Raw genomic sequence first — 26,267 nt, 5'->3', positions numbered from 1 at the left:
ACATATTGCAGCGTCAACGGGTCAATTAATATCGACTGCTCTGTGGCAGGAGGTGTTAATCCCGCAATGAACCGAAACGATATTTTACTGTACGTGGGACGTGGGAATGTAAGAAGTACATGAGGCCCATAGCTCTTTTAATGGGATTTATTCCCAAACAAACAACCATGGGAAGGTTGAACTGGCGGAAGGTACAGCAGCAGGATGAGAGGGGGGAAATACAACAACAATTATATACACAATAATAAAATCTATGGAGCGTCACACCAGACTGATTCACAGAAGGGAAAGGGAACAATAACAGGGTGGGCCTTAGCTTTCTGGTGGAAACTTCTAAGATGGTGCCGAAGGAGGCGAGCAGTCACGAACAAGCAACAAAGAAGATGAGAATACGATGAATCACATGAGCAGGACGACGAATAGGCACATGGGCAGGGACCAGGAAGGACGACGAAGAAGGGAGACAAACTGAAAACCTTCTCTTGCAGAATGCCCAGAACCAACTTTCCTCTCTGCGCCAACTCCCTCGCCGTACTGAAACAATTCCCTCCTTCATGCCCAATCAACTCTTTCTCGTGCCCTCCCATCTCTCCAAGAGTGCAATCCACCCATCTCTCTGACAGTGCAATCCCCTTGTCTCTCCGAAAGTGCAATCCACCCATCTCTCCGAGAGTACAATCCACCCATCTCTCCGAGAGTACAATCCACCCATCTCTCCGAGAGTACAATCCACCCGTCTCTCCAAGAGTGCGCTCCACCCGTCTCTCCGAGAGGGCAATCCACCCGTTCCCTTGCGAGGCCATCCCAGCTCTTCCCCCCTCGGGGTTGACTAAGCTCCGCCCTTCTTTCTCTAAGGCTAAACCCATCCCGCACCTGGTGTGGTCACAGGAGGCTGCACATACGATTCCTTATGTTAAACCCTAACTAAATATTACCATGCATCACACCTCCGTATGATGCACATTTAAAGAGGACCATTCGTAAGTTAACGCTTCCCTGCTTAATACATCCAGATTGGCTGACTACATGAACATAGTTCATACTCATCTTTACATTTATAGTGATATCTAACCCCTCACCACAAACGTAACGTTATTTACAATGGAATGATGCAAATGTGAAGTTTGCTGTAACTTTTATGATGGATTACTGCAATGTGCTCCTCCTGGCAAGCAAGCACATTTTGACTTCTGCTCCTTGCTTTCCAACGGTCTTGTTACAGTTGTCTCCATTTTTGCACTCAAAGAAATCCAGCTGCAGAAGGATCCTGGCTACAGAACGTCAGCATACCGCGAATCAGGTAAATCGGCTTCTCGGGTCATGGGCATGGCCGACTGAAGATTAGATAAAATATCTTTCGCCACCCTGGCAGCAATTGTTTTCACTCAACGTTGTATGTGTATCTCCTCCGTTCCTTTCCTCTGCTCTCCGGGTCGCTCTGCCGGCTTTTGCTCGTTCTTGCGAAAGCCCTGACTGCGGTCATTGACCCATGTCCCTCCGCTACGCACTCCATCTCCATGCTCGAGTGTGTGCACAATTAGAACTTCACGCTCCCTTCTTTCAAGGTGCTTTGCTCTCCTGCACTGTTAAATGCTTGTCCGTTTTCTCCTTTGAACGGCGATAGTCCGCGAGAACAATAACGGCCTTCTCCGTCGTCAAAAACCTTTTCTCTTGTGACTTTAGACTTGAACTTGCATGCCTCGTGTCTCTTCAAAGGCAAGGTCTCTGCATGAGCACGCACCTTGCACACACGTTGTTCCGCACCTTTGTTTTCTCCGTACACTGACATTCTTCTCCTTTGGGCTCTTGTTTATCATTACAGGCACCAAGAAAAATCGAAGGCAGAGCATGCTGTTTTAGGCCTAGGAAATCATCCACGTGGCACGCACCAGGCAAGCACGAGTCATGCGCACAACAGAAAAGGAGAAAAAAAGAAAACTACTTTAATCACGCGGACCAAGAAACGTTTTGCTCCGGGGAGCAGCACCCAAAGCCAAACTACAAATCCCCTCAAACAGTCGTGTGATATTTTGAGCGGGCTTCCAAAAGAGATATATTCAGATGTTAATGTTATATTTGAAATGATTGTCAATTTAAACTGGATCTTCTTCATCGGCGATGAAGTTTCTGTAATTAATATAACTGTGGTCTTGTACAGGAGTCGTGTGGGTCATGGTGTCCTGTCGTGCGTGCCATTTTGCACCATGGCAGTGACTGTGATGACACATGGTTTTATTTTTTTGTTTGTATGTATGTGTGGTTGTGTGTATTTTTGAACCCTCCCAGCCGGAGGATTCTTGTATAGATTAGAATAATTTATTTATTAACTTTTTTGCAACAAAATGATCCACTCGACAGTACTTGATCTCGGAACGGTACAGGTACTCTGGGAAACCTGTATATTTAATGTGACAAGGATGTCGGCTCAGATCTTTGTGAATCTGCACAAATTCCCAGCGCCCTGGGCACCTTTTAGATGACCGTTTAATGATGGTCCACCTCCACTGGCTGGGCGTGCTGACCAATTTACTCAAATCGAGCAAAGAACGGATGGCTTCCGTGGCTTTCTCAATTTCCTGATTAGTGCAAAGTTCCAGTCATTCCCAATCGGCTCGACCAAGCTCGTGCAATGGAACTGAGATGCATTCGGAAACCTCTTTTCATTGCAGGGCTAACCAAATGCACTGCCCCCCTTCCCTTCCTGTCGTTACTCACTTCGTTGTCCATGAATGAAAGTTGATACCTGTTTCTTGCAAGAAATAGTCTGGACTGCTGATTTTATTTTCCAGTCATTATGTACGAGACTACTTTCAGTGTAAGTGCTGTTTTAACCCCTTAAACGAGTAGTAATACCCATAGTGTCACAACCTTCTTACGGGTTAATAATTATACGAGTTGAAAAAGTACTTCCTCCACTGCTCCTTTTCCATTTTCTTCTTCTTCTGTTCTTTTTGGGGGGCGCTTTCCACAAGCCTGTGCAACTCTTGTGATTGTTAAATACCGATCCAAGTGGATCTATCCATACATCGCCGTGGATGTTGTTGCAGGTTTGAATTTGGAAGCATTTTTTGATTTGTTGAATGGTAGTTGTACAGGACATGATTCCACTCTCTTTCATTGGGTGTAATGATGCTTTCCCCCCCCCCCCCCCCCTTCATGATACGTGAAAGGCGAGCTGTATTGTTTTGTAGCATGAAAAACTAACTTATTGACCCATTCCTTGCTACAGTGAGTGCAAGTTCATTTGGAGTTGCAAACTTGTATCGTGGTCACCAGACTTCTCCCACCGGCGTAGTAAGATGTGTATTTCACCGTTACACACAAACAGGGTGCAATTTATTTTTTGAAGTCCTATAGTCTTGACATTGAGAAGATAGTGGGTTATTGTAGACCAAGGTGTGGCTTTATTTAGTATGATTTTATCCGTAAACTCATTGTGCCAGGTAAGCGGTGCCCAAACCGTGTGGTCGGACGCATCGCACTCCGCATGTTTCTTCTGCCAGTGAGCATGCCCTGCCCGCGCCATTCCCAGCTGATGATGGCCTGCTTCACCGTGATGTCGATCTGCTCGTGGTTGAGTGCATTAAGGCAACCTCACTTCCTGGACCATTAGTGTGCTTCAGTGTTATATCAAGCCATCTGTGGTTGAACACTTTGCCACCGTTTCATCCTCTTTTGCTAAGAAAAGGGAAAAAAAACAGCAGTATTTGTGTACTTATAATAAATGTATTTTCCACTGTTGCCTTGTATTGTCTTCAGATTTTATACCTTAGTTTCACGTCAAAGGATTTTGCAAATGTTGTATTGTGTGTGTGTGTCTGTCTGTCTGTCCAGGGCATAACGTTTTTACCATTTGAGCTTTTGTCATCAAATTTTCAACAAAGCTTCATTATGGGAATATGGAGAAGACAAATTAATAATTGGGCCAAAAGGCAAAGTCATAGTAAATCCAAATAGGTATATTATCAGCCTGGCTGCAACACATCAGTGCAACAACAACAAACAACAACATGCATTTTAAGGCCATTTTCCCTGCAAGAGCGGGGGTTAGCCTTGCGGTCCCCATGACAATCTTCTCCATTTTGCCCTATTTTCTGCATCTCGCCTTGTTAACCCCCTTGCCCGCATGCCTTCTTCCACCGTCTTTAGCCAAGTCTTTCTCGGTCTTCCCCGTCCTCTACTTCCTTCTCAATTTATTTCCATCACTCTTCTCAACCAGTCACTTTCATCCTTCCTCAACACATGACCAAACCATCTCAACCTGTTCCTCTTCACAGCATCAATCACAGGCTCTATTCCCATCATCTTTCGCAATTCATCATTTGTCTTCCTCTCTCTCGGCGACACTCCGCACATCCACCGAACCATTCGCATTTCCACCCTTTCCAGCCTTCGTTGCTGCTCTACATTCATGACCCATGTCTCGCTCCCATAAATCATAACACTTCTCACACATGCATCATACACCTTTCCCTTCAGCTTCAACGACACTCCCCTCCTCATCAGCACGCCACTCAGTTCCCGAAACTTCTTCCATGCACATCTCACTCGAGCAACCGTTGCCGAGTCTGATCCACCTTCTCCATTCAGCATGTCTCCGAGATAGCAAAATGTTTTCACACCTTCCAGCTTCACACCGTCTCCAAGATCCACTCAACATTTCCTCCATCTGCAGCTCCCTCTGTGCACACCTTACATTTGAATGTAGCTGCCACACTGGTTAATGACCCTCTCAGACCACTACATTTTTGATGAACCCACTCAGCGCACATTGTACATTGAATGGAGTTCACTCCGACACCCTTCCTGCACACAGCACATGGCCACTTCCCAGTTCTTTCCACCTCACCACATGCTTTACCACTTGCCATCACCTTCGTCTTTCCTATATTCACCTTCAGACCTTTTGTCTCCATACTTTCCTTCCACTTGTTCATCTTTTCCTTCAGTCCATCCATACTTTCCGCAATCAACACCAGATCATCTGCATACAACAACTCCCACGGTAAACCCTCCTTTACGGTCTGAGCCAGCACCTCCATCACAGCTACAAATAGTAGTGGACTTAGTACCGACCCCTGATGCACTCCCACCTTCACCTCAAACTCACCACTGTTCCCGTCCTTCGTCCTTTCAGCTGTGCGCGCTCTATTGTACATTGCCATCACAACTCTGATCAACCATTCCTCCACTTCTAACTTCCTCAATGCCCATGTCAATACTTCGCGTGGAACCTTATCGAATGCTTTCTCCAGATCAACAAACCCAAGAAAACAACTTCTTCCTCTTCTCCATGTACTTCTCCTGCAACTGCCCCACAATAAAGAGCGCGTCTGTCGTTCCTCTTCCTGGCATAAATCCAAACTGCATTTCAAATGGTTTTTACCATTTGAGCTTTTGTCATCAAATTTTCAACAAAGCTTCATTATGGGAATATGGAGAAGACAAATTAATAATTGGGTCAAAAGGCAAAGTCATAGTAAATCCAAATAGGTATATTATCAGCCTGGCTGCAACACGTCAGTGTGAGACGGCCAAATTATTTTAAATTGCTCTCATGCTTCTTTATTTATCTACCATTTGAGCTGCTGTGTGTCTGTCTAAGTCATAACTTTCGAACCATTTGAGCTTTTGTCATCAAACTTTCAAGAAACCCTTATTATGAGAATATGGAGAACACTAATTAATCAAATTGCACTTCTTCTTTTTTTTAGCTGTTGTGTTCATCAAGTTTAGTTTGAGTACAAAGCAGATGGGATGGGCTGCGCATTTGGAAATGCTTTATATTTGATTTTGTTTTTGCTTCAACTAAAGTAACATCAACCATCAACAAAGATATCATCAACAAAGGTAACAAAATATAATTAATTTTGCATCAACAAAGGTAAAAAGATATAAATAATTTTGCATCAACAAAGGTAACAATATATAATTAATTTTGCATCAACAAAGGTAACAAGTGTTGCATATTCTAGCTAGGGGCATTAATTCTACATTATGTGCATACAAGGCGTAGGGAGAAAGGGAATTGAAAAAGGGATTAAAGGTATGACAAGTAAAGGAGAGAGTTGGAGACATCAAAGGAAAATGGAGGTTTGCATTTGAAAGAAACAAAAGGAGTGAATATATTTTAATAAAATATTTATGGGGGATATGGGGAATGCTGCCTTCACAGAGGTCGCAATTTGGTGCACATTTAAAGTTGCCTGAGGACAGTGAGCAGTTTGTGGACTGACACACGCACACAGGCACACACACACACACACAAACACACACAGAGACACGCACACACACACACACATAAACACACACAGACACACACACACACACACACACACACACACACACTTACAAAACCCAGTCTCCCGCTGAACGGGGATTGGCTGATTATAATTACTAGCAACGGTACCCGCACTAGGGGCGGGGCTTCAATTGGGAGGCCGAAATGAAAAGGCAAAATATCATAAATTGAAGGCTTTTTTATTTTAAACGATTGTTATAAACATCCGTTAAATCATATCACACGCAAATCATCAAAATCTAAACAGTACATGGCGCCCATTTTGAAAAAAGATTGAATTCTGCAAAACGGAAGTGGCCGCTACACGTCTTTCTCAGTCGCACGTTTATGTGTGAAGAGTGCGAGCTGAATCTGTAACACGGAAGCGGCCGCTACAACTGTTTTTCAGTCCCTCCTGGTACGTAGAATAAACAATATTTGTAGAATTTCAACAAAAGCCACATCACTGTTCATATCGGTAAATATTATTCCATCGTGTTTGGGAAAAATTGGAAAAAAATTGGAAAAACAATATAGTGTGGCGGACACAAAAGCCCACTGGCGTGGTGACATCATTCCACGCACCGAGTGGGCGGTGGCCACGCCCGAGGGGTAGGCGTGGCCTCATGATATACCCCGGGCGACCAGCCCGGAGGCATTTTAGTGTTACAGTGTAGTCTTACAATAAAGACGTTTATATGTTACCGCTTGTCCGCTTCCTCCTTGCTCACAAGCAGCGCGCGTAACGCCGCGCTTTACTGGTGACCCTCGACGTTGGATCTGCCGGAGCGATCCTTCCACACGCGACGCCATCGCCATGGCCGCCTTCGTCAAACTTCCGGAATTTTGGGAGGCTCAGGCCGAAGTCTGGTTCGTCCAGGCCGAAGCCCAATTTCAGCTTCGGCACCTCACCGGCGATGACACGCGCTACTGCCACGTCGTCGCCTCCTCGGGCCCGGCACGGCCGCTCGAGTTGTGTCCGTCCTTCGCCACCCACCGGACGGTCACAAGTACGAGGCACTCAAGCGGCTACTCCTAGCCACGTTCAGCCTCACGGACGACGCACGGGCCGACCGCCTCCTGGATCTCTGATACGCACCTCGTGAACGCCGCCACGCCCCGCCCACCGCCGCGGCGAAAACCGCCACCGCGGGGAAACCCGTCGACTCCACCGGCCTGGTGGAGCCAGCCGCACTCCTCCAGCTCCACCACCTGGTGCTGGTTCCACGCCAAGTTCGGCCACGAAGCTCGGCGGTGTCATCCGCCGTGCTCCTTCAACGGGTCGGGAAACGCCCGGGCCGGCGCTCAATTGTGGCGATGAGCGCCGGCCGTTCGAGCAGCCTGCTGTTCATAACGGACACCTTCTCCGGGCGCCGTTACCTGTGCGACACGGGAGCACAGGTGAGTGTCATTCCCGCCGGCACGTCAGACAAGCACGCCGCGGGTGGGGGCCCCGCGCTGCTTGCCGCGAACGGGACGCCCATCCGTACGTACGGAAAACGCTGCCTCTCTCTGCGGTTTGGAGGGCAGGTTTTCCGATGGACGTTCGTCACCGCCGACGTGCCCATGGCACTGCTTGGCGCGGACTTCCTGTGCGCTAATGGGCTCCTGGTCGACGTCAAGCGCAGACGGCTTGTCCAGGCCGAGACGTTCAGCTCGCTCGCATGTGCGTTGCCCAGCTCAACGAGCGGCTTGCCAAGCGGCTTGCCGAACGATTCGGTTCTGGCCACGTTGGTCTGTACGCTTCCGGCAGCGGACGCATTCACCCGCCTCCTCGCCGGCTTCCCGGCCCTCATGCGGCCCACCTTCTCGGCGGGGGCCGTCAAGCACGGGGTGGCCCATCACATCCCCACCGTCGGGCCACCGGTCTACGCCCGGGCACGCCGCCTCGAGCCGACGAAGCTGGCGGTGGCAAAAGCGGAGTTCGCTACCCTGGAGCGACTCGGCATCGTGCGGCGCTCAGAGAGCGCTTGGGCGTCGCCGCTGCACATCGTGCCGAAGCCCGGCGGGGGATGGCGACCGTGCGGGGACTATCGCCGTCTCAATGACGCCACGACTCCCGACCGCTACCCCGTCCCCCACATTCAGGACTTTTCCGCCCGTTTGGCGGGCAGGTCCTTCTTCTCGAAGGTGGACCTCATACGCGGCTACCATCAGCCCCGTCAGGCCGGAGGACGTCCCGAAGACGGCGGTCATCACGCCATTCGGACTCTTCGAGTTCCTGCGCATGCCCTTCGGTCTGAAGAATGCGGCTCAGGCGTTCCAGCGGCTGATGGACAGCGTCCTGCGCGACTTGGATTTTGTCTACGTCTACCTGGACGATATCCTCGTCGCCAGCGCGTCCCGCGAAGAGCACCTACGCCACCTCCGCACGCTCTTCGAACGCCTGGGCCAGCATGGCCTGATTGTGAACCCCGCAAAGTGCCGGTTCGGCGCCGCCACAATCGATTTTCTGGGGCACCGTGTCACCAGGCACGGCGCCGTCCCCCTGCCGGCCAAGGTGGAGGCGGTGAAGGGGTTTCCGCGCCCCCGCACGATCAGAGGGCTGCAGGAGTTCCTGGGCATGGTGAACTTTTACCATCGGTTCCTGCCCCGTATCGCCCAGCTCCTGCGCCCCCTGCACGAAGCTCTCCGAGGTAAGCCGGGCAAAGGCGACGTTACCTGGACCGAGCAGATGGACACGGCGTTCACGGGCGCGAAGCTCGCCTTGGCTAACGCCACCATGCTCGCGCACCCGGCGCCCGATGCACCGATCGCCCTCACCACCGATGCCTCGGACTACGCGGTGGGCGCGGTGCACGAGCAATGGGTGCGTGGAGCTTGGCAACCGCTGGCGTTCTTTAGCCGGCAGCTTCGCCCGCCCGAACGCCGTTACAGTACCTTCGACCGCGAGTTGCTCGGACTTCACTTGGCGGTCAGGCACTTCCGCCATCTGCTCGAGGGCCGGGCGTTCACTGCCTTCGTCGACCACAAGCCGCTGATCTTCGCGATGGGCAAGGTCACCGAGCCGTGGTCGGCCCGGCAGCAGCGTCACCTCTCGGCCGTGTCCGAGTACACGACGGACATCCAGCATGTCGCGGGGAAGGACAACCCGGTGGCGGATTGCCTTTCCCGGGCCGTCGCCCACGCAGTCCACCTCGGCATCGACTATGCCCGGATGGTAGCGGACCAGGCCGCTGACCCCGACGTCCAGGCCTTGCGGACCGCCGTCACGGGCCTCCGCGTCACCGAGGTGCCGTTCGACGGCGCGGGCGCGGCTCTCTTGTGCGACGTCTCCCTCGGGCGTCCTCGCCCCATCGTGCCCGCGGGCTGGCAGCGCCAGGTGTTTGACGCCATCCACGGCCTGTCCCACCCGGGCGCGAGGGCCTCCCAAAGGCTGATCGCCGACAAGTTCGTCTGGCATGGCCTCCGGAAGGCCGTCCGCGGCTGGGCCAGGACGTGCCTCGCGTGCCAGCGCGCCAAGGTGCACCGGCACACCCAGGCCCCGTTGGCCCCGTTCACGGTGCCGGAACGCCGGTTTGACCACGTCCACGTGGACCTGGTGGGACCTCTGCCCCCCTCGCGGGGTTTCACCTACGTCCTCACCATGGTGGACCGCACCACCCGGTGGCCAGAGGCCGTGCCCTTGGCGTCGACAACGGCGGCCGATGTCGCGCAGGCTTTCATCGCCACCTGGGTCGCCCGGTTCGGCGCCCCCTCAGACATCTCATCCGACCGCGGCCCCCAGTTCACCTCGGAGCTCTGGGGGGCGGTTGCGCAGGGGCTCGGGGTCCGGCTGCACCGAACCATGGCCTACCACCCCCAGGCTAACGGCCTGTGTGAGCGATTTCACCGCTCATTGAAGGCCGCGCTCCGGGCCACCCTCCGCGACGGCGGCTGGGTCGACAGGCTCCCCTGGGTCCTGCTGGGCCTCCGGACGGCGCCCAAGGAGGACCTGCGCGCATCCGCGGCGGAGTTGGTCTTCGGGCAACCGCTGCGGGTGCCGGGCGAGTTCCTCCCCGACTCCACGGCACCATGGTCCGCGGCACAGCAGCGCTCCGCTCTGCAAGAGACCGCCCAGAGGTTCGCCCCGGTGCCAACGGCATGCCACGGGCACCCACCGACGCACGTCGCCCCGGAGCTTCGCACGGCGGAGTACGTCTTCGTCCGCCACGATGCCCATCGGACACCACTGCGGCCCCCGTACGACGGGCCTTTCCGCGTGCTGGAGACCGGGGCGAAGCACTTCACCCTGGACATCGGCGGTACTCCTGACCGCGTTTCGGTAGACCGCCTCAAGCCGGCCCACCTCGATGTGGACCATCCACCGCCAGTGGCCCGACCCCCACGTCGGGGCCGCCCTCCTGCGGGCGGACCCCCGGCACCGCCCAGCCCCGCCGCCACGGCGCCCCCCGGTCCTGCACCCATCCCAGGGGCAGCCAGGGGCATCCCACCTGGTATCCCTGCACCCCGGACGCCGCCGATCGCCAGGGGGCGCTTCGGCCGGTCATTCGTCTGCCCCGCAAACTGGCCCTCCAGGTGCGCGGGAATTCTGGGGGGGCGCGTGTGGCGGACACAAAAGCCCACTGGCGTGGTGACATCATTCCACGCACCGAGTGGGCGGTGGCCACGCCCGAGGGGTAGGCGTGGCCTCATGATATACCCCGGGCGACCAGCCCGGAGGCATTTTAGTGTTACAGTGTAGTCTTACAATAAAGACGTTTATATGTTACCGCTTGTCCGCTTCCTCCTTGCTCACAAGCAGCGCGCGTAACGCCGCGCTTTAATAGCCTATTTTACTCCCAGGGGTCCCAGGAATACCCACCCAAAATATTGTTGCGATCGGTTCAGCCGTTTTTGCCGTACCTTCGAACGGACGGACGGACATTTGGTGAATTATAGTAAGATAATGAGGCAAAGTCAATTAAAATCAAGCTTAGCGTCAGAGAGTATAAATATCGATGAGAAGTTGTGTCTGGAATGGATGCAAAATGATTTTGCAGAAAGCCCCACAGTTGTTTTATAACGTTGCCGTTATCGATGAATATGATGACATTGAGGTATAGATTGCTAGACAACACAGAAAAAGATCAACTCTATGATCTTCTCAAACAAGATTTTGTGAAAACTGTAAAAGACAATCTTTATTCACCATTGAATTGTGTCAAAAACTGCAAATGGTGTGTGGTGGTGGTTGAGCTCCCATGACCCTGAGCGGGTTATTGGGGCACCACAGCGGGGAGGACCTGGGCCCTTGAGCGGGTTGTTGAGGCATCCTCACCGGGGAGGACCCACGGCCTTGAGCGGGTTGTTGGGGCACCCTCACTGGGGAGGACCCACGACCTTGAGCGGGTTGTTGAGGCATCCTCACTGGGAAGGACCCACGACCCTGAGCGGGGTGTTGGGGCACCCTCACCGGGGAGGACCCACGACCTTGAGCGGGTTGTTGAGGAACCCTCACCGGGGAGGACCCACGACCTTGAGCGGGTTGTTGAGGCACCCTCACCAGGGACCCACGACCCTGAGTGGGTTGTTGGGGCACCCTCACTGGGGGGGACCCACAACCTTGAGCGGGTTGTTGAGGAACCCTCACAGGGGAGGACCCATGACCTTGAGCGGGTTGTTGGGGCACCCTCACCGGGGAGGACCCATGACCTTGAATGGGTTGTTGGGGTACCCTCACCGGGGAGGACCCACGACCTTGAGTGGGTTGTTGAGGACCCACGACCTTGAGTGGGTTGTTGGGGCATCCTCACCGGGGAGGACCCACGACCTTGAGTGGGTTGTTGGGGCATCCTCACCGGGAAGGACCCATGACCTTGAGCGGGTTGTTGGGGCACCCTCACCGGGGAGGTCCCACGACCTTGAGTGGGTTGTTGGGGCATCCTCACCGGGGAGGACCCACGACCTTGAGTGGGTTGTTGGGGCACCCTCACCGGGGAGGACCCATGACCGGGGGGGTTGTTGGGGCACCCTCACCGGGGAGGACCCACGACCTTGAGCGGGTTGTTGGGGCACCCTCACCGAGCCAGGTTTCTGAGCATCCATGGAAATCGCACTGAAGTCAATTGCCCGCTCTGCCAACAAGCTGCCCACACCAAGTGTATCGGATCATCAATTAGAATTATCTTGGCATGCTCGTCAAGATCCCAAGACAAATCTCATCATTTACAGCTTTTAAAAGGAAATCTGGAGCCTGATGAACACATGCATTATTTTCTTCAAGGAGATCGATGCCGAAGTGCGGCAAACCAAAGATGCATTTTGATGTTTCAGCCTTGTGGTCGGAGGCGAGTTATTCCTCGTAAAGTACACCGCAACGATGCAAGCGCTCGTGTGGAAAGGCTACCAAGTGCATGCAATCGTGCTTTGGATAACGAGACCCTGCGCAAGTGTTTGGTCCAACTCCAAAAAGTCATAAATGCAACTCAGGATGAATTGGCTTAAGCGAGAGCGTACCACACTATTAAGATTATATAATAATCAAAATCTAGCCTCGTAGAAGGGCGAGGTGACAGAGGGCCAACCTGTCTCTGGTTATCTACCAAAAGGTTACATCTGGGTACCTGTAAAATTCAAATTTAAATCTATCTACTAATTCTGCTGCCACTACCTTTCTATGGACACCATTTCATGCATTAACTACTCTATCTGAAAGGCCCCTGCCTTATTACCATGAAACTGTCCTCTTGTTTATTCTCAGGCAATGGCCCTTGGCCCTATCGCTGTCTATTCTGCTGAATAACTTTTCTGCACTTATTTTGTCTTTCACATTCATTATCTTAAACATCTCTGACACATCCCCTGGTAACCACCTCCTTTCTAATATATAAAGTTCTGTCTCCTTCAGCCGCTGTTCATATCTGGGTTGAGCTAGGCCCAGAATTGATTTAGAAGCCCTTTGCTGAACCCTCTCCATGGCAGCTTTGTCCTTCCTCATATATGGTGACCCAAACTGCACACAATATCCGACTTAGATAGGCCTCACCAAATTCCTGTGCAGCGTTAAAAAAACAACCTCTTTTGATTTGTAATTTATCCCTCCACAAATAGAACCCAAAGACCAAATAGCTTTACCTACGACTACCTGGCACTGTCTATTACCATTCCCAGTTTCTACTGTTGAATTTCAACAATTATGAAATTAAGATATGCATGTTTATATCATGAAAATCAAGATGAAATGAAGATCCGGATTGACTATCAAGTTCCATGGCTCAGGGCTTACCGCAAGGATCAGGAGAATGCTGAAGATGTTGGCAAATGCTTCAACCATCTTCATATTGTTGTCAGATGCTGCAAATGCTGATGAAGAAATGAGGGTTCAGAGAAAGTGAGGAATGCGTACATGGAGGGATGACGCATCAAATTGCTCAAACTTTCATGGAATCTGACGTCTTCGTGGAGACTTAAACGAACAACAACAACAACATGCATTTGAAGGCCATTTTCCCTGCTGGAGCGGGGGTTAGCCTTGCAGTCCCCATGACAATCTTCTCCATTTTGCCCTATTTTCTGCATCTCTCCTTGTTAACCACCTTGCCCGCATTTCTTCTTCGACCATCTTTAGCCAAGTCTTTCTCGGTCTTCCCCGTCCTCTACTTCCTTCTACATTCATTTCCATCACTCTTCTCACCCAGTCACTTTCATCCTTCCTCAACACATGACCAAACCATCTCAACCTGTTCCTCTTCACAGCATCAATCACAGGCTCTATTCCCATCATCTTTCGCAATTCATCATTTGTTTTCCTCTCTCTCAACGATCGGGTTGACTCAGCCTGTCATCCTTCCGAGGTCGGCTAATTGAGTACCAGTTCACTGGTAATTCCCTGTTTGTCGTTAAAGGCGGCAAAAAGGGTTGGCGGCAGGAAGGGCATCCGGCCGTAAAACATTGCTTCAAAAAGGGGACCAAAAAAACAACAACAACCACGGTTAACGAAAAAGGCCAACCCCCGCTTTGCGGGGAAAAATGGCCTCTAAAAGGTGGTTTTTTTTCTCTCAACGACACTCCGCACATCCACCGAACCATTCGCATTTCCACCCTTTCCAGCCTTCGTTGCTGCTCTACGTTCATTACCCATGTCTCGCTCCCATAAATCATAACACTTCTCACACATGCAGCATACACCTTTCCATTCAGCTTTAACGACACTCCCCTCCTCGTCAGCACGCCGCTCAGTTCCCGAAACTTCTTCCATGCACATTTTAAGATTTAAACGAACGACTGAAGGAAATGTTTTATTCAACTGGCTGAGCTCTAGTGTGTGTTAGAATGTGATTGCAGGTTCAAATCCCAACGACACAATCCTCCGTGGTGCAAAGTCCTTTCTGGGCACTTCTGAGCTCCTCACCACATACAAAGCTTTCATCCGCAGCTCAATGGAATACTGCTCTCCCCTCTGGGCTGGTGCTCCTGCCTCACATCTCGCTCCGCTTCACGCAGCTGAAACCAAAGCTTTCAGAATCATTGGAATCTCCCGCGATGAAGCTGATTCTGAGGGCCTTTCACTCTCTCACCGAAGGCAACTTGGTGGTCTTTTTGTCTTCTACCGACTCCTCTCTGGCCTAGCTCCCCCAGCTCTATCTGTGCCCTGTCCCCCAAATATTCCTGCAGGACGCACAAGATCTGCAGGACCTCTTCTGTTGAAACTGCCAAAATCAAGACTCTCTGCTCACCTTCACTCCTTCATTCCTCTTTTCTCCCGCCTTTGGAACAATCTCCCACACTCTCTTCAATCCCACTCCTCCCTCCAGGTCTTTAAAACAGCTGTTCACCACCATCTCTTATCTTCCACCATCCAAAACGTTGATCTTTTCTACCTCTGTTAAAACGCCCCAAATCCGCCTCTTTCAATCCCCAACCTCTTTCCTGAAATTCCTAGAAGTGTTCATTACCTTTATATCGTGTACCCCTCCCCCCTCCCCCTTCCACAGATCTACCGACGTCCATGTTCTCTTCTGTTGTGCTTGTTTGCTTCCCTCTCTCCCCGTCTTGTCTACTGCTCCCTGAATTGCATGTTTTATGTGTCTGTGCATGTTTTCATGTTCATTGTGTTAGCTCTTACACGAGCCTCGACTCTGTATACAAAAAAAAAAGGTGTGATAATGTCCAACTCAGCAGTCAGCACAGTATATGGGATTCATGCTTGGTGTGCTCAGATGATAATTGTACTTATTTGACCCCTAACCCCGAGCTATTCACGCACAGCTCCAACATCTCCAGGATATAATTCATGTTCATTCAATATGCATTTGAAGGACAAACTAACCACTAAATAAAATAGAGTACCTTTGGCACTTTGGCATTTGAAAACCTAATTACATCTCACCCATAAACACTCCATTGAAAAAAGGGTGAAACAGTAACAACATGAGTTCCCTTACAAGAACGTAAATGCAGGAGGAGACCATTCAGCCCTTCAAAGCCTGCACTATTATTACCAACATATGTGGTTGTTCCTCCGCGCTTTTTATCCTTCTTTCAAATGCTGAGCATCAAGGAAGGAAGCAGTGCAGACTATTTTTCAAGTCTAGGGTATGACCTGGTCAGGGTTCAAACAACTGACCTTCCAGACTCAGATATCCCCCTCTCCCCTCCATCCTCCCTCCTCTCCCCTCTCCCCTCTTCCCTCTCCCCTCTTCCCTCTCCCCTCTTCCCTCTTCCCTCTCCCCTCTCCCCTCTCCCCTCCCTCTCCCCTCCATCCTCTCCCCTCCCCCCTCTCCCTTCTCCCCCTTCTTCCCGCTCCCCTTCCTCCTCTATCCTCCATTCTACACCCTCCACCCTCCTCCCCTCCACTCTGTGCTCCTCCTTCCACCCTCCACCCTCCCCCTCTCTCCTCTCCCCTCTCCCCTCCACCATCCATCCTCCCCCCTCTCTCCTCTCCCATTGTCTCTGCTCTCCCCTCTCCCCTCTCTCCTCTCACCCTCCACCCTCTCACCCTCTCACCCTCTCACCCTCCACCCTCCACCCTCCATCCTCCCTCCTCTCTCCTCTCCCATCTCCCCTCCCCCCTCTTCCCTCTCACTTCTCCCCTCTCCCCTCTCCCCTCTCCCCCTCCACCCTCTCACCCTCCACCCTCCACCCTCTTCCTCCTCCCCCCTCCCCCCTCTCCTCTCCGCTCCTCCCTCCTCCCTCCTCCCTCTCCCCCCATCCTCCAGTCTCACTTTTAGTCGTTTTTCGATCTTGGTGCGTTTTAATTTGAAACTTTTTGAAAAAATTATATTATTTGATGCATATTGTATTATAATGTTGGAGTACTTAAATTTAAATATACGTACACAGACACGATGGGCGAAATATGCGGACCTTCCTTGGATATTCTTGCTATAATTGTGGCGGAATATAGACCAACAACTGTACCAGATTTGCTGATTTGGTGGTTGGAGCGTCTGGCGTGGGTCTGGAATGTCGCTGTCGCAGCAGAGTCACACCAAAGACTTAAAATGGTACGTTGCTACTTCCTTGTTTGATACTCATCGCTCAGCATTTAAAAGGATAGAGCATGGATAAACAACCATAAGTTGGCAATACTAGCGCAGGCCAAGATGCGCTTATAAGTTGTGAGCTGAGAGCTCGAAACGTGGCCAGAAATGGACATCGGTCGGAACGTTCTTGGAAATAGGTGGAATTGGGTGATTCCTAATGTTTCAGACATGCTGAAATCAATGGTGTGGTTCCACACATTTGTTAAAAAAGGGTTAGGGTTGTTATTAGTTAGGGTCAGGGTTAGGGGTCAAAAGTTCCATTACGAAAGGGGTCAAAAGGGCCAATTTCGGACCAGGCCCTTCTTCAAACCTCAAAGACCAGGGTTTCCACATGGCATGAAATTTCACATGTTTACCCACCACAGCAGTTGTTTCCCTGATGTTTCAGACCTGCTGAATGCAATGTTGCGCTCCCCATCCTAATGTACGGTTTTACGGGGCACGCTATATGATATACACTCGATCCAAGTTCTGATTTTGAGGTGTTCCAAAGGAATGACTTTGTCCATGGGCAAAACAAAGTGAGAGTTTGAACCATATGTTACCAATGTATTGTAACTAAAAACAAATATTTCATTAAATATGAACAAAACCACATGCCACAGCACCAACCAACCACCTTGTGATCACTGTTACTACGAAAGGAGCAGAAATGGGATTTTGCATGAACAGGTAAGAAAGATAGATATCAAATATACTTCATAATGATATGCCCTGGTTATGAAAAGTGGACATTTTAAAGCGATATTCAAATACAATATATAATGAGAGATTGTGCAAGATATCTTTTTTAAGTTCTTGAGTCGCTAAGATCCGTTTGTAATTCGCAAGCCAGGTACAGTCGTGGCAAAAATATTTTATGAGCACCCTTGCACCTTTTCAAATAATGCACCATTTCTTTCAGAAAATTGTTGAAATAAAAAAATATTTTGGTATCCACAGATATATTTATTTGGTTTGAGGTGGAACAAAACAAAAAAAAGCTGAAAAAGATTACCAAATACACTATTAGCTTATTTCACGCAGAAATCATAAAATGGCCCAGACAATATTATTGGCACCTTTTAGAAGTTGTTAGAAATAATTAATTGGATTTTAAGCAGGTGATTCTAATTTACTTTGGAATTGAACTCACCTGTGGTAGGTTGCAGGTGCCTGCAATATAGAAATCACTCATTCAACCAGTTTGACTGGAGCGAAGGAGTCATTCTGCTGTTTTGTGTCACTGTGTGTACTGCGATGAGCATGGAGAAAAGAAAGAAAACCAGATAATTGTCTGAGGAGGTCAGACACAAGATTGTAGCCAAGCATGGACAATCTCAAGGCTACAAGTCCATCTCCAGAGACCTTGATGTTCCTGTGTCCACAGTGCGCAATGCTATCAGGAAGTTTAAGGCCCATGGCAATGTAGCCAACCTCCCTGGACGTGGCCCTAAGAGAAAACTTGATCAAAGATTGCAGCGAAGGATTGTTTGAATGGTGGAGAAAGCACCTCGATCAACTGCCAAACAGAGTCAAGCTGACCTTCAGACACAAGGTACGACAGTTTCAACTGACACCATCCGTCACCACCTCAATGAAAGGGGGTTCTATGGTAGGAGATCCAGGAGGACCCCACTGCTGAGAGAGACACACAAGAAAGCCCACCTGGAGTTTGCCAAAACACACCTGAACAAGCCATAATCCTTCTGGGAGAATGTCCAGTGGACAGATGAGACCAAATTAGAGCTTTTTGGTAAAGCGTCTCTCTCTGACTCTTGAAAATCCTCTCTATCTCTTTGCTGATGACTCTACTCTCTGTCGCTCCATTCCTCATCCCTCAGATTGGCAGTCTGCAGCCTCCTCACTCTCTGCAGACCTGGACACAATCACAGACTGGGCAAACAGGTGGAACATGTCTTTCAATCCTGACAAATCTCACACTCTTACGATGTCTCTCCGAAAACACCGACTGGACAACCCTCCCATCCACTTTCTGAATAATCCTCTCCAAGAAGTTCTGTCACTCAAGCTTTTGGGTCTCACTATCTGCCATGATATTTCCTGGGAAAACCACATTTCAAATCTGGCCTCTAAAGCCAGTCGCCGACTGGGCATCCTCCGTCGTGCGAAGTCCTTCCTTGGCACACCTGAGCTCCTCACCACATACAAGGCTTTCATCCGCAGCTCAATGGAATACTGCTCTCCCCTCTGGGCTGGTGCTCCTGCCTCACACCTAGCTCGGCTTCACGCTGTTGAAACCAAAGCGTTCAGAATCATTGGAATGTCCCGCGATGAAGCGAACTCCAAGGGCCTTTCACTCACTCACTCACCGCAGGCAGGTTGGTGGTCTTTCCGTCTTCTACCGACTCCTCTCTGGCCTTGCCCCCCCCCCCCCCAGGTCTCTCTGGGCTCTGTCCCCCAAATATTCCTACAGGTCGCACAAGATCTGCTTGCAAACCGCTTAGGGTTAAACTGCCAAAATCAAGACTCTCTGCTCACCTTCACTCCTTCATTCCTCGTTTCTCCCGCCTCTGGAACAAACTCCCTCACTCTCTTCAATCCCACTCCACCCTCCAGGTCTTAAAAACAGCTGTTCACCACCATCTCTTATCTTCCCCCATCCAAAACCTTGATCTTTTCTACCCCCACTAATTTCACCCCAAATCCACTTTTTTGAAATACCAACTTCTGTCCTGGAAGTCCTTGGTGTGCTTGTGTTTTATACTTCTCCCACCCCCCCCCCCTTCCCACGCCTCTTCCCCCCAAGCCCTCTCCCTCCCACACATCTCCCTGCTCTCAAATGTTGTGTTTGTGTGCTTCCCCTTCTCTCCCCATCTTGTCTTCCGCTCCCTCTTTTTATATATTTTGTCTGTCTGGTTGATTTGTGTGTGAAATAAATGTTAGCTCTTTCATGAGCCTCGATTCAGTATACAAAAAAGAAAAACAAAGAAAGATAAATAAAGCACATCATCTCTATGTTTACAGAAAACAAAATGAAGCCTTCAAAGAAAAGAACACCTTCCCTACAGTCTAACATGGAGGAGGTTCAGTGATGCTTTGGTGTTGCTGTGCTGCCTCTGGTACGGTGTGCCTTGAATGTGTGCATGGCATCATTAAATCAGGAGATTATCAAGGCATTTTGGAGCACAATGTTCAACCCAGTGTCAGAAAGCTGGGTCTACATTATTAATTCAATTACTCCTGTTATTATGTATTACTGTTATTACTGTAGTATGTTATTACTCCTGTTATTATGTATTACTGTTATTACTGTAATATGTTATTACTCCTGTTATTATGTATTACTGTTATTACTGTAATATGTTATTACTCCTGTTATTATGTATTACTGTTATTACTGTAATATGTTATTACTCCTGTTATTATGTATTACTGTTATTACTGTAATATGTTATTACTCCTGTTATTATGTATTACTTTTATTACTGTAATATGTTATTACTCCTGTTATTATGTATTACTGTTATTACTGTAATATGTTATTACTCCTGTTATTATGTATTACTGTTATTACTGTAATATGTTATTACTCCTGTTATTATGTGTTACTGTTATTACTGTAATATGTTATTATTCCTGTTATTATGTATTACTGTTATTACTGTAATATGTTATTACTCCTGTTATTATGTATTACTGTTATTACTGTAATATGTTATTACTCCTGTTATTATGTATTACTGTTATTACTGTAATAAGTTATTACTCCTGTTATTAAGTATTACTGTTATTACTGTAATATGTTATTACTCCTGTTATTATGTATTACTGTTATTACTGTAATATGTTATTACTCCTGTTATTATGTATTACTGTTATTACTGTAATATGTTATTACTCCTGTTATTATGTATTACTTTTATTACTGTAATATGTTATTACTCCTGTTATTATGTATTACTTTTATTACTGTAATATGTTATTACTCCTGTTATTATGTATTACTGTTATTACTGTAATATGTTATTACTCCTGTTATTATGTATTACTTTTATAATTGTAATATGTTATCACTCCTGTCTTAATGTATTACTGTTATTACTGTAATATGTTATTACTCCTGTTATTATGTATTACTGTTATTACTGTAATATGTTATAACTCCTGTTATTATGTATTACTGTTATTACTGTAATATGTTATTACTCCTGTTATTATGTATTACTGTTATTACTGTAATATGTTATTACTCCTGTTATTATGTATTACTGTTATTACTGTAATATGTTATTACTCCTGTTATTATGTATTACTGTTATTACTGTAATATGTTATTACTCCTGTTATTATGTATTACTGTTATTACTGTAATATGTTATTACTCCTGTTATTATGTATTACTGTTATTACTGTAATATGTTATTACTCCTGTTATTATGTATTACTGTTATTACTGTAATATGTTATTACTCCTGTTATTATGTATTTCTGTTATTACTGTAATATGTTATTACTCCTGTTATTATGTATTACTGTTATTACTGTAATATGTTATTACTCCTGTTATTATGTATTACTGTTATTACTGTAATATGTTATTACTCCTGTTATTATGTATTACTTTTATTACTGTAATATGTTATTACTCCTGTTATTATGTATTACTGTTATTACTGTAATGTGTTATTACTCCTGTTATTATGTATTACTTTTATTACTGTAATATGTTATCACTCCTGTCTTAATGTATTACTGTTATTACTGTAATATGTTATTACTCCTGTTATTATGTATTACTGTTATTACTGTAATATGTTATTACTCCTGTTATTATGTATTACTGTTATTACTGTAATATGTTATTACTCCTGTTATTATGTATTACTGTTATTACTGTAATATGTTATTACTCCTGTTATTATGTATTACTGTTATTACTGTAATATGTTATTACTCCTGTTGTTATGTATTACTGTTATTACTGTAATATGTTATTACTCCTGTTATTATGTATTACTGTTATTACTGTAATATGTTTTTACTCCTGTTATTATGTATTACTGTTATTACTGTAATATGTTATTACCACTGTTATTACTGTAATATGTTATTACTGCTGTTATTAAGTATTACTGTTATTACTGTAATATGTTATTTCTCCTGTTATTATGTATTACTGTTATTACTGTAATATGTTATGACTCCTGTTATTATGTATTGCTGTTGTTACTGTAATATGTTATTACTCCTGTTATTATGTATTACTGTTATTACTGTAATATGTTATTACTCCTGTTATTATGTATTACTGTTATTACTGTAATATGTTATTACTCCTGTTATTATGTATTACTGTTATTACTGTAATAAGTTATTACTCCTGTTATTAAGTATTACTGTTATTACTGTAATATGTTATTACTCCTGTTATTATGTATTGCTGTTATTACTGTAATATGTTATGACTCCTGTTATTATGTATTACTGTTATTACTGTAATATGTTATTACTCCTGTTATTATGTATTACTGTTATTACTGTAATATGTTATTACTCCTGTTATTAAGTATTACTGTTATTACTGTAATATGTTATTACTCCTGTTATTATGTATTACTGTTATTATTGTAATATGTTATTACTCCTGTTTTTATGTATTAGTTTTTACTGTAATTTGTTATTACTCCTGTTATTAAGTATTACTGTTATTACTGTAATATGTTATTACTCCTGTTTTTATGTATTACTGTTATTAATGTAATTTTTACTCCTGTTATTATGTATTACTGTTATTACTGTAATATGTTATTACTCCTGTTATTATGTATTACTGTTATTACTGTAATATGTTATTACTCCTGTTATTAAGTATTACTGTTATTACTGTAATATGTTATTACTCCTGTTATTATGTATTACTGTTATTACTGTAATATGTTATTACTCCTGTTATTAAGTATTACTGTTATTACTGTAATATGTTATTACTCCTGTTTTTATGTATTACTGTTATTAATGTAATTTTTACTCCTGTTATTATGTTTTACTGTTATTACTGTAATATGTTATTACTCCTGCTTTTACGTATTACTGTTATTAATGTAATTTTTACTACTGTTATTATGTATTACTGTTATTACTGTAATATGTTATTACTCCTGTTATTATGTATTACTGTTCTTACTGTAATATGTTATTACTCCTGTTATTATGTATAACTGTTATTATTGTAATTTTTACTCCTGTTATTATGTTTTACTGTTATTACTGTAATATGTTATTACTCCTGCTTTTACGTATTACTGTTATTAATGTAATTTTTACTCCTGTTATTATGTATTACTGTTATTACTGTAATATGTTATTACTCCTGTTATTAAGTATTACTGTTATTACTGTAATATGTTATTACTCCTGTTTTTATGTATTACTGTTATTAATGTAATTTTTACTACTGTTATTATGTATTACTGTTTTTACTGTAATATGTTATTACTCCTGTTATTATGTATTACTGTTCTTACTGTAATATGTTATTGCTCCTGTTATTATGTATAACTGTTATTATTGTAATTTTTACTCCTGTTATTATGTTTTACTGTTATTACTGTAATATGTTATTACTCCTGCTTTTACGTATTACTGTTATTAATGTAATTTTTACTCCTGTTATTATGTATTACTGTTATTACTGTAATATGTTATTACTCCTGTTATTAAGTATTACTGTTATTACTGTAATATGTTATTACTCCTGTTATTATGTATTGCTGTTATTACTGTAATATGTTATGACTCCTGTTATTATGTATTACTGTTCATACTGTAATATGTTATTACTCCTGTTATTATGTATTACTGTTATTACTGTAATATGTTATTACTCCTGTTATTAAGTATTACTGTTATTACTGTAATATGTTATTACTCCTGTTATTATGTATTACTGTTATTATTGTAATATGTTATTACTCCTGTTTTTATGTATTACTGTTATTAATGTAATTTTTACTCCTGTTATTATGTATTACTGTTATTACTGTAAGATGTTATTACTCCTGTTATTATGTATTACTGTTATTACTGTAAGATGTTATTACTCCTGTTATTATGTATTACTGTTATTACTGTAATATGTTATTACTCCTGTTATTATGTATAACTGTTATTAATGTAACATTTACTCCTGTTATTATGTATTACTGTTATTACTGTAATATGTTATTACTCCTGTTTTTATGTATTACTGTTATTAATGTAATTTTTACTCCTGTTATTATGTATTACTGTTATTACTGTAATATGTTATTTTTACTCCTGTTATTATGTATTACTGTTATTACTGTGATATGTTATTACTCCTGTTATTATGTATTACTGGTATTACTGTAATATGTTATTGCTCCTGTTATTATGTATTACTGTTATTACTGTAATATGTTATTTTTACTCCTGTTATTATGTATTACTGTTATTACTGTGATATGTTATTACTCCTGTTATTATGTATTACTGTTATTACTGTGATATGTTATTACTCCTGTTATTATGTATTACTGTTGTTACTGTAATATGTTATTACTCCTGTTCTTATGTATTACTGTTATTACTGTAATATGTTATTACTCCTGTTGTTATGTATTACTGTTATTACTGTAATATGTTATTACTCCTGTTATTATGTATTACTGTTATTACTGGAATATGTTATTACTCCTGTTATTATGTGTTACTGTTATTACTGTAATATGTTATTATTCCTGTTATTATGTATTACTGTTATTACTGTAATATGTTATTACTCCTGTTATTATGTATTACTGTTATGACTGTAATATGTTATCACTCCTGTTATTATGTATTACTGTTATTACTGTATTATGTTATTACTCCTGTTATTATGTATTACTGTTATTACTGTAATATGTTATCACTCCTGTTATTATGTATTACTGTTATTACTGTAATATGTTATTACTCCTGTTATTATGTATTACTGTTATTACTGTAATATGTTATTGCTCCTGTTATTATGTATTACTGTTATTACTGTAATATGTTATTACTCCTGTTATTATGTATTACTGTTATTACTGTGATATGTTATTACTCCTGTTATTATGTATTACTGTTATTACTGTAATATGTTATTACTCCTGTTATTATGTATTACTGTTATTACTGTAATATGTTATTACTCCTGTTATTATGTATTACTGTTATTACTGTAATATGTTATTACTCCTGTTATTATGTATTACTGTTATTACTGTAATATGTTATTACTCCTGTTATTATGTGTTACTGTTATTACTGTAATATGTTATTATTCCTGTTATTATGTATTACTGTTATTACTGTAATATGTTATTACTCCTGTTATTATGTATTACTGTTATGACTGTAATATGTTATCACTCCTGTTATTATGTATTACTGTTATTACTGTAATATGTTATTACTCCTGTTATTATGTATTACTGTTATTACTGTAATATGTTATCGCTCCTGTTATTATGTATTACTGTTATTACTGTAATATGTTATTACTCCTGTTATTATGTATTACTGTTATTACTGTAATATGTTATTACTCCTGTTATTATGTATTACTGTTATTACTGTAATATGTTATTTTTACTCCTGTTATTATGTATTACTGTTATTACTGTAATATGTTATTTTTACTCCTGTTATTATGTACTAGCCGAAACCCGTGGAACATCCTCCCCTCCCCGTGGAACAACCTCCCCCCACACCCCTCCCCTCCGAGACTCTCCCTCGCTCCTCCCCTCCTAGACTCCCCTCTCACCCCTCCTCCTCAAAGCATCCTCCCTGCTTCTTCCTCCTTCCAACTTTCACCTTCATCTCCCCAAACCTTCTGCCTTGCTCTTCCCCCTCCTCAAATAACACCTCACTGTGCCTCACCCAATCTCCATCAAACCTTTTGTCCGCCCCATTCTTCCCTTTCTCCAAGCTATTCTGAAATCTCTGACACACCTTCAACAGCTCTCCCTACCTCTTCCTCCTCTTCCACATCTTACCCTACCCCTCCCCCCCCCTGTTCTGGACCCGATGCTCCCCTTCCTCTTCATTAACGGTATGGACCTCAAACATCCAGGGCCTTCGCTCAAACTTGACTGACCTCTCCATACAGGTTGCTTCTGACAAACCAGATGTGATCTGCTTAACAGAAACTTTCCTCCTTCATGATGTCTCTGATGCCTTGGTATCTCTCCCAGGTTACTCCCTCCTCCGGTATGATAGACCTGAGCCTCGTCCTGGAGGTGGGGTTGCTATCTTTATAAAAAAACTCTCTTCCTCACTCGCCCTCCACTGCCCTCTCTCCACCTCACCCCCAGGTATACCTTTGGCTACGGCTTCCCCTTCGCTCCCACCTTTTGTTCATATGTGTGTTGTACCGTCCACCAATCAGCGATGACTCCATCTACATCTCACTGTCTGATAATATGGACCAACTTCTATCTACCCATCCCAACTCTCTCTTCCTCATATGTGGTGATTTCACTTGTCACCATGCCAGTTGGCTGGGTGTGGGTACCTCTCTCACCAGCCAT

The 26,267-nt window shown here is 44.9% G+C and overlaps 1 protein-coding gene across 3 annotated transcripts in view; it reads left to right on the top strand.

Annotated features, from left to right (window-relative positions):
• The window catches only part of CDK17 (cyclin dependent kinase 17), a 219,809-nt gene extending 216,068 nt beyond the window's left edge, over positions 1 to 3,741 (top strand). For all 3 annotated transcript variants that reach the window (XM_068130388.2, XM_068130385.2, XM_068130387.2), the window contains 2 exons: positions 1,223 to 1,300; positions 1,823 to 3,741. In XM_068130388.2, the coding sequence (XP_067986489.1) occupies positions 1,223 to 1,300; positions 1,823 to 1,860 (116 nt within the window). In that variant the 3' untranslated portion in view covers positions 1,861 to 3,741. The remainder of the gene's footprint in view (positions 1 to 1,222; positions 1,301 to 1,822) is intronic.
• Positions 3,742 to 26,267: the final 22,526 nt, after the last annotated feature.

The sequence above is a fragment of the Myxine glutinosa genome, chromosome 11 (assembly GCF_964187855.1).
Source record: "Myxine glutinosa chromosome 11, kmMyxGlut1.1, whole genome shotgun sequence".
Classification (NCBI taxonomy): domain Eukaryota; kingdom Metazoa; phylum Chordata; class Myxini; order Myxiniformes; family Myxinidae; genus Myxine; species Myxine glutinosa.
This window is presented reverse-complemented; position numbering and strand designations above follow the sequence as displayed.